This window comes from Schistocerca gregaria, chromosome 3, assembly GCF_023897955.1.
Source record: "Schistocerca gregaria isolate iqSchGreg1 chromosome 3, iqSchGreg1.2, whole genome shotgun sequence".
Taxonomy (NCBI): domain Eukaryota; kingdom Metazoa; phylum Arthropoda; class Insecta; order Orthoptera; family Acrididae; genus Schistocerca; species Schistocerca gregaria.
The window spans coordinates 928,057,388-928,071,273 of record NC_064922.1 but is presented as its reverse complement, the minus strand read 5'-3'; the positions used below and the strand labels follow the sequence as shown (position 1 = coordinate 928,071,273).

Genomic DNA, 13,886 nt, shown 5'->3' with positions numbered 1-13,886 from the left:
CCCTTGGCAGTATCCTCCCGGAGATCCGAATGGGGGACTATTCCGGAATCATTTGCCAATGGAGAGATCATCATGACACTTCTTCAACTACAGGCCACATGTCCTGTGGATACACGCTACGTGTCTTTAATGCAGTGGTTTCCATTGCCTTCTGCATCCTCATGTCATTGATCATTGCTGATTCTTCCGCCTTTAGGGGCAATTTCCCACCCCTAGAACAAGAGAGTGCCCTGAACCTCTATCCGCTCCTCTGCCCTATTTGAAAAGGCCGTTGGCAGAATGAGTTGGTCGTGTGCAAATTCCAACCTTGAGCTCAATCTACAGTGGACACCACAAGATCCTGAAGAAGATTCCAGCAGAGGGGTCGAATCGTCGATTGTTTGAAGAAATATGACGGAACCTAACAACCCAGAAGATTTTAACTTCAATCTCAGAAGTATCTGTACTCAATTTAGGTAATTCACACTAAATTTATACTTGGATCGCCAAGAAGATGGTTTTGCAATTTAATTGAAGTAAAACAGTAAAACGTTCTCTTCGAAGATGGTTGGATACTGAATGACAATACTGGCTCATAAACTATTATTAATGAATTGTTGTCCGCAGCTCGTGGTCTTGCGGTAGCGTTCTCGCTTCCCACACCCTGATTCCCGGGTTTGATACCCGGCGGGGTCAGGGATTTTCTCTGCCTCGTGATGACTGGGTGTTGCGTGATGTCCTTAGGTTAGTTAGGTTTAAGTAGTTCTAAGTTCTAGGGGACTGATGACCATAACTGTTAAGTGCTCAGAGCCATTTGAGCCTTTTGAATCAATTGTTGTTACGTTCATGATACCAAACAATGAATACGAGCCTCTAACTGGAAGCGCCTGTGTTGATATGTAGCACATTCTGAAAACGTAAGGACCTCAACAACAGATAGGTTCTTCAGTGTATCGTTTTAGAAGTTCCCATATTGGTTGTCTTTCTGCCTGGCTACCATATCTGCACGTATTCTGAACTTCCTGTTTACGTATTTCGCACTTAATCTTTTTACATTACAAGCAACAATTTAAAGGTAGTTTCTATTTGCATGAAATCCATAAATGTGTTTTGGTTTTTCTTAGTTTTCCCTCCTTTTATCCAATAAGTCTTTGTGATAATTACATAATACCAATACAGCATGAATCTGACTTTGTAAAATAATAATCCACTTGAAGTTGTGCTTTAAGTATGTGAAAGTTGCCGTCGTCGGCTTAAATACAAGAATTAGGCATCTGCTTATTCTATCTTCACGAAGGTTATGTCAATATTTTCTTCGGTCGACCTATTTTCTCCTTCCATTTGAGTTAAAGTTTAGAATTTTCTGGGGTACTCTTTTATGTATCTTTGTATTCAGTTGTTGTTTCCAATATTTTTATATTCAATTATTCCCTCGCTAATAGCATGTACATTCAACGCATTACGAACGTTTTCATTCTTTTTATTAAGTATTTTCTTATGTAGCGCTTAATTCTCCTCAAGAATCTCATCTCTGTTGCTTGTATATTACTGTCACTTATCTTTTTATCTATCCAACTTTCGCCATAGCTTCAAAGAAAGAGTTTTGTGTATATTTTTGAATTTTGCACTGAAATCCAAAATACAATACTTTTTTCTTCCAATAGCACCCTACATTCATTACTTCATTCATTAATTGTGTTTGGCAGTTCCTATCAGAAACGTAAAACATCAGCGATGTGGAATACGTAAAGGTACACTTTAACAGAAACGTAAAAACTGTTAGAACGTCATTCTGTCCATTTTATTAACATACTGAGTAATACTGTTTGTATTTACACCGGTGAATTATAACTAGTAAATGTGTAGTGAGGTTGGTATTTTGAAAAAAAAAAACGGTTGACATTTCTTCAGTTATAATAAATAGCTCATAATAGACTTCTGGTGATATCGTAATACTTGCATGATGATACTGTATGTTTGAAGAAAACAATTACTTACATCTGTGGCAACGAAGGCCTATTCACAATATACTACTACCTGTCACACAGATTTTTTAATGCACACTGGAAATTGCAATACAGTTTATAGGAATTTCAGTTCTTGAATCTGAATAATCAGATGATTTGTGGAATGAGCGCTTAATGGGGCACATTTTCAATTTTCTTCAAAACTGGCAGGGATTCATAATTGTTTCATTTTTGTTAGATAGGAAGTAGTTGAAGATATTTACATCAGAGTACATAACTCAAATTCTGAGCTTGGCAAGGAGGCAAAGTCTGCACCAGAATTATTTTTGTGCCTTACATTATCGAACATTTCAGTTGTGATTGTATGTAGGAATGTATGTATGCACGAGGTATGTATGTATTAAACCCGGGACCTAGAAATGACGGAGACGCTTCATCCCACCATAGCCCTCAGTGGTTCACAACCCTACAACAGACCACTCATCTGTGACTGGTATTATCATTCTCAAATTCCATTAACGCATAAAAGTACTGGGGACCGAGTATCAGAGTTCTGAGATCCTGGAAGATGTTTCTGCATCACGTGCGGTTATCTACCTTCCACTATTTTTTTTGCACTGACCACAAAAGATAATTCCATAAAATAAGAAATAGTAAAAATTTGCTATTTAAGCTGAAGTGAACTTATTGATTGGTTTATCTGTGTTTTGACACCCATAAGTGGTGTAAGCTCTTCTGTCACAGGATGAACTTCATAATCTGTGAAGTTAGTCTTAAATGAAGTGTAAGAAGCTTACCTGGCGTATAGACGACGATGTAGAGAATCAGAGAGGCAACGGGAACCCATCCAATGTTGCCAACGTACTTCTCGGTCTCACGGAGGTAGAAGTAGACGCCCAGGCACAGCTGCAACATCGGCAGTGCCCATACATTTTAAACAGTTGCGCTATCATAGCATCTGATTCTTGCCTCTTGCTACTTTTAAGTACGATTGTCCAGCACATCGTTTGTGACTGGGATACACGAACTTAGTTCAGGTTAAAAGTGTGGCGCATCATCTGGTAAACAAAAGAAACCCTCTCAGCCTGCATCTCGTGGTCGTGCGGTAGCGTTCTCGCTTCCCACGCCTGGGTTCCCGGGTTCGATTCCCGGCGGGGTTAGGGATTTTCTCTGCCTCGTGATAGTTGCGTGTTGTGTGCTGTCCTTAGGTTAGTTAGGTTTAAGTACTTCTAAGTTCTAGGGGACTGATGACCATAGATGTTAAGTCCCATAGTGCTCAGAGCCATTAGAACCATTTTTTGAAACCCACTCAGTAGGGAGTTGAAGCACATCTATATCTACATCCACGTGACTGCACTGCAATTCACACTTAGCTGCCAGACAGAGGGTTCGTTGAACCAAGATCTACTATTCACTACTCCTTTAACATGTAACAGCGTGCGGGAAAACGAACACTTAAATCTTTCTGAGTAAGTTCTGATTTTGGTTCAAATGGCTCTGAGCACTATGGGACTTAACATTTATGGTCATCAGTACCCTAGAACTCAGAACTACTTAGACCTAACTAACCTAAGGACATCACACAACACCCAGTCATCACGACGCAGAGAAAAGTAAGTTCTGACCTCTATTATTTAATTATGATGATCATTCCTCTCTATGTGGGTGGGAGCCAAAAAAATATTTTTGCGACCAGAGGAAATGAAATGATAACATGGCGTTACTGGGCGGGGGATCCCATCTGAGGTTGTTCGGCCGTCTAGCGCGAACGCTGGTGATTGAAATTTCGTGAAAAGATCTCCTGGCAAAGTAAAAACGTCTTTATTTTAACTATTGCCAGCGCAGTTAATTCACTTATGATGTCCGTGGCACTCTCTCTTCCATTTTGGAGTAGTACAATAAGAGCACCCCTTCTTTGAAGTTGATTCTACCTGATGCGGATTCCGCACGGCAATGCTACGGAAAAGGAAGTAGAAGCTTAGTGTAGGTAGTTTCTTTAGTAGACTTTCTTGCATTTTCTTAGTCTTCTGCCAATAAATCTTATTCTTAGAGTGTGTATGCTTATGACATCGATTTTTGTCCTGTTTTAAGTAACATATGATAGTATTGTTTAGTGTGAAAGATGTACAACCTACGGAAAATATGATTTCGTAAAACCTTACATGTCTGATGCTACCCGACCTTCCAATACCAGTTCACAAGCTGTTGCAATACGTAATATGAACATTTTCATTACCTCTGTGTGTTGACAAATTCACTGCCCTTTTTTTTACTCTTCAGTTTCACAAAAATTGGAAGTGAAGGTTCTTGACATATATAGCCACAGAATTCACGATGGGAAGATGTCAATATATTTTTTAGCACATACACAAGTTGTAGTGTAATTCAAATATTAAATGTGATGCTCTCCACACAGGAAATAAAGGCAGAAAACTAACATTACTTGGTATTTTGGCTAATAATAAACACTAGTCAAAAAATACTGTACTGGTTCTTAATGACCAAACACTGTTTCATTACTCACCCTTACTAAAGTATCACCTAGCTAATATACTTCCAATGTTTGAGTGTGAACTACCATAAGGTTTACTTGTTGAGAGGATCTTCGCAAATTATATTATGCATATGTTTTTGTGTCGATATAGAGTCCTATGATACCACAGGTCTTTGGCAAACAATCTTTATACACCTATGAACTCTTACTGATATTTTGTGGACCATCTGTTTAGTGTTAAGTTACCTGACGATGCGTAGAAAGGTGCAAGGCGGTTCAAAACGAACTATTAAATAAATATTATTATGAAAAATCGACGGAATATTTCATAAATAATGTAAATGTATTACGTACGGCGCTAGTATACTGTATGTCTCTGTTGCGAACAGGTAGCCTGCATCTGATAATGTGGCTAGAAGCATCGAAATCGATAAAGGTATAATAAAATGTAAAGCAGTTAACTGCAGTCTGAGGCAATTTCCTTTTTCCCGACTAAGTCACACGACTACGTTTCCCGTAGACCAGTCAACGATGGAAAGTTCAAGTGTCTAACATGTTTCACTGGCCAGTGGTCAAACAGGAATCTGATTTGGGGATACGATGATAGCAAGTGTTGAATGCTGCTAATGAGCCTTCGGCGTTGAACTTACGTACGAAAAAATAAACAAAGAAATGAAGTGTACCGAGTGAGGTGGCACAGTGGTTAGCACACTGGATTGGCATTTGGGAGGACGGCGGGTTTTCCCGGCCATCCTAACTTAGGTTTTCCGTGATTTCCCTAACCCGATCCAGACAAATGCTGGGATGGTTCCTTTGAAAGGGCACGGGCGGTTTCCTTCCCCATCCTTCTCTAATCCAATGGGACCGATGATCTCGAAGTTTGGTTCCCACCCTCGAACCAACCAACCAAATAAAGTGCGGCTATCAAGAAGTTATTTCGAGTGATTCCAAATAATTTGCAGTGGTGGCACGTAATCGGAGAACGAATCTCCACAGACCATCTGATCACAAAAGTGATGCCTTTTGTCCCGGCCCCCATCCCTCCGTGAAGACAGCTGAGGCGGAGTTTTCTGAAAAGTTAACACTGTGTAGTGCCAGAAACGGACGTGAATCAGAATCCTTGTTTTTAGTAGTCTGTGTGCCGTCAGTTGCAGTATATGCGCAGGTGTTCCCCCGGGAAGCGTCCTGGGACCTCTGCTGTTCCTCATCTATATAAATGACCGGGGTGACAATCTGAGCAGTTCTCTTAGGTTGTTCGCAGATGATGCTGTAATATGCCGTCTGGTAAGGTCATCCGAAGACCAGAATCAGTTGCAAAGCGATTTAGAAAAGATTGCTGTATGGTGTGGCAGGTGGCAGTTGACGCTAAATAACGAAAAGTGTGTCGTGATCCAAATGAGTTCCAAAAGAAATCCGTTGGAATTCGATTACTCGATAAATATTACAATTCTCAAGGCTGTCAATTCAACTAAGTACCTGGGTGTTAAAATTACGAACAACTTCATTTGGAAAGGCCACATATCTAATATTGTGAGGAAGGCGAGCCAAAGGTTGCGTTTGATTGGCACGACACTTAGAAGATGCAACAAGTCCACTAAAGAGACAGCTTACACTACACTCGTTCGTCCTCTGTTAGAATATTGCTGCTCGGTGTGGGATCCTTACCAGGTGGGATTGACGGAGGACATCGAAAGGGTGCAAAAAAGGGCAGCTCGTTTTGTACTATCACGTAACAGGGGAGAGAGAGTGGCAGACATGATACGCGAGTTGGGATGGAAGTCATTAAAGCAAAGACGTTTTTCGTCGCGGCGAGACCTATTTACGAAATTTCAGTCAGCAACTTTATCTTCCGAATGCGAAAATATTTTGTTGAGCCCAACCTACATAGGTAGGAATGATCATCAAAATAAAATAAGAGAAATCATAGCTCGAACAGAAAGGTTTAGGTGTTGGTTTTTCCCGCGCGCTGTTCGGGAGTGGAATGGTAGAGAGATTGTATGATAGTAGTTCGATGAGCCCTCTGCCTCGCTCTTAAATGTGAATTGCAGAGTAATCATGTACATGTAGATGTAGATATAGGGGTCGCGATATGATCCAAACTTTCGTCTTAGTGCTCGTTTCTTTCCACGTCCTCCGAGCGGAACATAGGCCACCCAGCTTTTCCCTCGTGGACTCACCAGAGCGAAAGACATGCCGCTGGAAGAGAAGATCAGCAGGAACCTGCGGCCGACGCGGTCCACCAGGAAGGGCACGATGCACGCCTCCACCAGCATGATGCCGTTGATGATGATGGGAGCCACCCTGTCGCTGACGGCACCGCCCGCCGCGATGAAGATGCTCTGGCTGAAGAAGAGCACCGCGTTGATGCCCGCCAGCTGCTCGGCGCACACCACCCCCAGCGAGATGGCCAGAGCGCGGCGGCAGCGCCGGGACCGGAACAGGTCCAGCACCGACGCCTCGTTCACCTTGGAGTCCTCCACGGCTTTCTGCGAGCAGCAGGATTCCGTCTTTTGAGGTGAGAATGTCCGTTAATCTATAAATACACGCTTCCTGACAAAAAATGTGCACCACCCGGAAGACATACCCGAACGTTATTGGAACTTTGTACACGCACACACTACTAGCGAATATGTAAATGATAAGACCTGCAGTTCTCTATTACAGGTAGAACGGCCAGCAGAGTGCTTTGGAGTTGTTGGTGTTTAGTGTTGCTACCAGGCCTGGTAGGGTATACAGGGTCGTCCATTGATCGTGACCGGGCCAAATATCTCACGAATTAAGCATCAAACGAAAAAACTACAAAGAACGAAACTCGTCTAGCTGGAACGGGGAAACCAGATGGCGCTATGGTTGGCCCGCTAGATGGTGATGCCATAGGTCAAACGGATATCAACTGCGTTTTTTTTAAAGTAAGAACCCCCATTTTTATTACATATTTGTGTAGTACGTAAAGAAATATGAATGTTTTAGTTGGTCTACTTTTTTCACTTTATGACAGATGGCGCTGTAATAGTCACATACGTATAAGTACGTGGTATCACGTAACATTCTGTCAGTGCGGACATATTTGCTTCACGAAGCGAACATTATTCATGTTAAAATGGGCCGTTTACCGATTGGGGAGAAGGTCGGCATCATGTTGATGTATTGCTATTGTGATCAAAGTGTTCTGGACGACATCATCCAAGTGTCCGGACCGTTCGCGGATACTTACGTTATTTAAGCAAACAGCAAGTGTTCAGTCACATGTGACACGCCAACCATGACCTGCAACAAATGATGATGCCCAAGTAGGTGTTTTAGCTGCAGTCGCGGTTAATCCGCACATCAGTAGCACACAAATTGAGCGAGAATCTGGAATCTCAAAAACATCGGTGTTGAGAATGCTACATCAACATCGATTGCTCACGTACCATATTTCTATGCGGACATCATTTTGAGCATTTATTGCATGAATGTGGTATTTACAGGTAATCACGCTGTAACAGCATGCGTTCTCAGAAATGATAAGTTCACAAAGGTACATGTATCACATTGGAACAACCGAAATAAAATGTTCAAACGTACATACCTTATGTATTTTAATTTAAAAAACCTACCTGTTACTAATTATTCGTCTAAAATTGTCAGCCATATGTTTCTGACTATTACGGCGCCTTCTATCACAGAACGAAAAAGTGGTCCAACTAAAACATTCATATTTCTTTACGTACTACACGAATATGTAATAAAAATAGGAGTTCCCACTAAAAAAAAAAAACACAGTTGATCCGTTTGACCTATGGCAGCGCCATGTAGCGGGCCAACCATGGCACCATCTGGTTGCCCCCTTCAAGCTAGACAAGTTTTGTTCTTTGTAGTTTTTTCGTTTGACGCTTATTTCGTGAGATAATTGGCCTGGTCACGATCAATGGACGACCCTGTAGAATGAACGTGAACTGTATCAGATGTTGGGTGATCTCTGTGAAGGATAGGTAGATGCCGTGTACTCTTGTGAGACGGCGACGTCAGCTCCTGACAGAGTTTGAAAAGGATCTCTTTGTGGTCTCCTTTTAATCGGCTAGTCAAATCGTGCAGTATGCAGATTAATGGGGTATTCGGATGTGACAAAAACCAGACGTTGCACCGTATAGGAATGTGAGGATAGGTTCTAATTATTCCAATGTAAATGCAGTACTCGTAAGACCATGACATTGGGCTCTCGGATTTATTTCAAACATCTTTAGTAGACCATTAAAACAAGATAATGTGAAGGCAGTAAGGTGCATTACTCTAGCAATTCAGAGAAAATTGGAAGAGAAGTTTTACGAGGCTATTATGTGAATCATGTATGTGTGCAAAGGTGCCCACCGTAAGAATTCATTGTGGTCACGTGGTCAGCGTTCGTGCACGGCTAGCAGGTCGTGGACGAGGCGACCGCTCGAATTTTTTTCATTCCTGGTCTCAGTATTTAATTTATATGACGTCTGACGCTGAATATAATAAAAAAACGACGTGTATTTGAATGAAGTTTCAATTCGTGGTTTCCATTATTGCGTGACAAATAACATCCTGCATCGTGAGCAGAAAAGGAACATTCGGGGTATGAATTAAAATCCATGGAGAAGAAATAAAAACTTTGAGGTTCGCCGATGACATTTTAATTCTGTCAGAGACAGCAAAGGACCTGGAAGATCAGCTGAACGGAATGGACAGTCTCTTGAAAGGAGGACATAAGATGAACATCAACAGAAGCAAAACGAGGATAATGGAATGTAGTCGGATTAACCGGGTGATGCTGCGGGAATTAGATTGCGAATTGGAGGCTTAAAGTAGTAAATGAGTTTTGCTATTTGGGGAGCAAAATAACTGATGATGGTCGAAATAGAGAGGATATAAAATGTAGACTGTCAATGGCAAGGAAAGCGTTTCTGAAGAAGAGAAATTTGTTAACATAGAGTATAGACTTAAGTGTCAGGAAGTCGTTTCTGAAAGTATTTGTATGGAGTGTAGCCATGTATGGAAGTGAAACACGGACGATAAATAGTATGGACAAGAAGAGAACGAAGCTTTCGAAATGTGGTGCTACAGAAGAATGCTGAAGATTAGATGGGTAGATCACATAACTAATGAGGAGGTATTGAAAATAATCGCAGAGAAGAATAATTTGTGGCACAACTTGACTAGAAGAAGGGATCGGTTGGTAAGACATGTTCTGAGGCATCAAGGGATCACCAGTTTAGTATTGGAGGGCAGCGTGGAGGTAAAAATCGTAGAGGGAGACCAAGAGATGAATTCACTAAACAGATTCAGAAATATCTAGGTTGCAGTAGGTACTGGAAGATGAAGAAGCTTGCGCAGGATAGAGTAGCATGGAGAGCTGCAACAAACCAGTCTCAGGACTGAAGACCACAACAACAACAACAACGTGAGATGTCGAGAGCACATTCGACAAATAATTCTACATTACCTTTTTGGTCTGGCACACTGTGACTTACTATATCACTGACTGCAAGTAACGTCATTCGCATCATTATTTATCGAGTTTTGACATGGGCTTTCAAAGCCTACCCCTAGTCCTTGAAAATTTAATTACCTACAGTAAGTAATCAAATAACATATGAAATTCACTACAACTTCATCAAAATACATGTGATTTTCTTTCATTATATTACCTTTCAAACGTCATATAAATTAAATAATGAGACCAGTGATGAAAAAATATGCGTTAAGAAGTGTTGGCGGAATTCGAACCGTCGCCTCGTCATCTTGCCTTGCACGAACATGACTACAATGAATTCTTGCGACCGGTACCTTTGCACAGAAATATAATTTACGAGGTTAATCCCAAAAGCAAGGTCTGCTATTTTTATAAGTACATAGACCTGTCTATTTCTACAATGGTTTACATCAGTTTACGGCTTGAACATTTAGCTATTTTTCGACATAATCACCATTTCTGTGGATGATTTTTCTAGACGCTGTGGCAGTTTTTGTATGCCCATGTCATACCAGCTCGCCGCCATGCTGTTCAGAAAGTTATGAACCTCCTCTTTCACCTCGTCGTCGGAGCTGAATCGCTTTCCGGCCAAATGTTCTTTTAACCTAGGGAACAGGTGATAGTCACTGGGCGCCAAGTCAGGACCGTAGGGAGAGTGGGTGATTACGTTCCACTGAAACTGTTGCAGGAGAGCAACGGTTTGCCGAGCGTTGTGTGGGCGAGCGTTGTCATGGAGAATGTGTACGCCCTTGCTCAACATTCCTCTTCTCCATTTCTGAATTGCCCGTTTGAGTTTTTTCAGAGTCTCACAGTGCCTGTAAGCGTTAATTGTAATCCCAGAGATTCAGCTCCGACGACGAGGTGAAAGAAGAGGTTCATAACTTTCTGATCAGTGTGGCGGCGAACTGGTGTGACATGGGTATACAAAAACTGTCACAGCGTCTACAAAAATTCATCGACAGAAATGGTGATTACGTCGAAATATAACTAAATTTTCAAGCTGTAAACTGATGTAAACCATGGTAGAAATAAACAGGTCTATGTACTTTTAAAAAATAGGAGGCATTACTTTTGGGATTACCCTCGTAAATTAAAGACGCGTAAATATTTCTCTTGCGTTTTTCTGTGAATTGCTAGGGCGGTGCACCTTATGTTGTTTTAATGGCCTACTAAAGGTGTACAAAGTTTGAGTTAAGTCCGTGATTCCAACGTCGTGACCTCCCCTTGTTATTGCCGCGTTAATGAGGAGTGATAAAGATTATCTATCTTGCTACTCCTACAAATACCAAAAATGTTGTTGTAGTCCCCTCCCTGGAGATTGGTTGGTTGGTTGATATGGGGGAGAAGACGAGACGTCGAGGTCATCGGTCCCATCGGATGAGGGGAGGATGAGGAAGAAAATCGGCCGTGCCCTTTCAAAGGAACCATCCCGGAATTTGCATGAGGCCCTTTAATGAAATCAGGGAAAACCTACATCAGGATGGCTGGACGCGGGTTTGAACCGTCGTCCTCCTGAATGCGAGTCCAGTGTGCTAACCACTGCGTCACCTCGCTCGGTCCTCCCCGAAGCCTGAATACCATTACTTTCCACTCTTGTCTGTCCTGTGCAAGTTTCTTCACCTCTGCATTACTGCAGGAAGCTGTATCTACAATTTTCGTCCCCCTCAACCATTCCTCACCATAACCAAATAGACGATTCCTTGATGCGTCAGAGTGTTCTCTGCCAAATGATCCCTTCTTTAAGTGAAATTGTGCCAAAATACACTTGTCTAAAGTGGTTCTTCGATCTACCCATCTAAAGTTCATTATTCTTCTGTAGCACCGCATTTCAAATCATTTTGTTCTCTTCTAAATAGTACATTTTCGTATCAGACAACTACTTTCAGAAAATATTTCTTAACTCTGAACTTCATATTAGTACCTCTGCTGAATAACAAGATAAACCTGCTATCCAACGGCCATAGCACAGTGCACTCAAAAAAGGTTGATGTGCAGGATTGGTCTTCGCAGAGCTCACGTGTAAACTGTCACAGTACGTCTACGGGAACAGTTAAGAGCGGCAGAAGCGATTTCAAATTAGTTTGCCCAGAAGTCCAGCAGCAACTTTTCATTACGTTCAAAGAAGAGTGACACAAATTTTGCCTTCATCGTGTTATAAATAAGCAGTACGTCTACCGTAAGATTACACGTCTACGGTTATAGTGGCATAAGGTGATCCCAAACGCTGCCGGTTACATGCCTGACACTTAGGAAAAAAGGACGAAGAAGTATCTTTAGACTCTTGACAACATAGTGAATATCAGAACTGCCAAAAATTGTTGATAAAATCAAACAAAAATATGAAGTTACGACAAAGCGTAGGTTTGCGTGCGGAGCTTCTGAATAGATAAAGGCGCCAAATTGTTTAGACTACAACAACGAGGGAAACTGCAGCATATAAAACAAGTTGAAACGCGTGGAACATAAAAAAAATGAAAAACACTACATCGTTTGTTTCAGATTATTAATTCTGCCACCCTTCTAGAATGCTGCTTCTGCTTTAAAATTGCTATAGACACCTCCTTATTGGCGATTTGTAGGTAAAATGAGATAGTCAATGTATATGTAAATCACTCTGCCACTTCTCACTGAATTTAAAAATCTGTCGGCGAGTTTGCGGCTGTGTGTGCTTATTAGGACCTCAACACACCTCACTGTCTGGAGGTAGCTTACCGAACTGTACTGCCAAATCACATACTGTCGAATTCTGTCCGATTTTTATGCTCAATTTGAGGGAGTTCATCATGGTTTCCGGTTCGGCTTTTATGTAAGACTTTGATAACGCTGCAAAGTCTCATTTAATCTAGGTGTCGCGCGCTTGCTAAATATCACTTCAGATAGCTGTTTGAATCGAAGATTTCTTATCAGAACACAAAATTTAAATCTAAATGGACAGATATTATCAAATAGTGAAAGAAGTGCTGGCGTCCGTCACTCATCGATTGCAGGAACATCTATATAATCGAGTAGAACTGCTGTTTACAGGCAGGTGATATGTCGAGATAATTTCTGGGAAACAGCTACGTGATCTTCGCACTTGTACACTGTTCAGTCATATTAATGTGACCACGGGTCAAAGTTTTGAATGACCACCTTTTGCAGCGCAGCCTACTGCTAGATGTGCAGGAAGAAAGTCAGTGAAGTTGTGGAAGACACCGACAGGCTCCAGGTATCGGCTGCCAGGTTGATGCCATATTCCTCGAATTTCGAAAGGCGTTCAACTCAGTTCCGCACTGTCGCTTGCTCCAAAAAGTGCGCGCTTACGGTCTATCCGATGACATATGCCGTTGGATAGAAAGTTTTCTAACAGACAGAGAGCGGTATGTCGTCCTGAATGGGGAGACTCGAACAGAAACAAGTGTAACATCAGGTGTGGCCCAGGGCAGCGTAATAGGTCCGCTACTTTTTTGCGATTTACATAAACGATCTGGTTGATGGTATTGACAGCGGCATTAGACTGTTTTCCGATAATGCTGTAGTCTACAGGAAAGTAATATCACACGAAAGTTGTGAACAAATTAATGAGGATTTGCAGGAAAGAAATGCATGGTGTAATGACTGGCAGTTATCTCTCAGTATTAGTAAGTTTAACCTACTGCGTATAACAAGGCGAAAATCCCCATTCATTTAGACTTGCAGTATTTTAATTGTTTTCTTTTAATTTTAAGAATGGAAGACACTGATTTGTGTAATATAGAAGCAACAACTCCAACACGTTGCAGTAATTCGAGATATTGAGGTTTATACACTCCTGGAAATTGAAATAAGAACACCGTGAATTCATTGTCCCAGGAAGGGGAAACTTTATTGACACATTCCTGGGGTCGGATACATCACATGATCACACTGACAGAACCACAGGCACATAGACATAGGCAACAGAGCATGAACAATGTCGGCACTAGTACAGTGTATATCTACCTTTCGC

The 13,886-nt window shown here is 41.6% G+C and overlaps 1 protein-coding gene across 1 annotated transcript in view; it reads right to left on the bottom strand.

The window, feature by feature from the left end:
* Window positions 1-13,886, bottom strand: part of LOC126355804 (facilitated trehalose transporter Tret1-like) — a 113,531-nt gene that overhangs the window by 14,304 nt on the left and 85,341 nt on the right. Inside the window, exons 4-5 of the mRNA XM_050006227.1 lie at window positions 6,618-6,926; window positions 2,744-2,852 (exon numbers count right to left, since the gene is read on the bottom strand). Coding sequence (XP_049862184.1) covers window positions 2,744-2,852; window positions 6,618-6,926 — 418 coding nt within the window. The remainder of the gene's footprint in view (window positions 1-2,743; window positions 2,853-6,617; window positions 6,927-13,886) is intronic.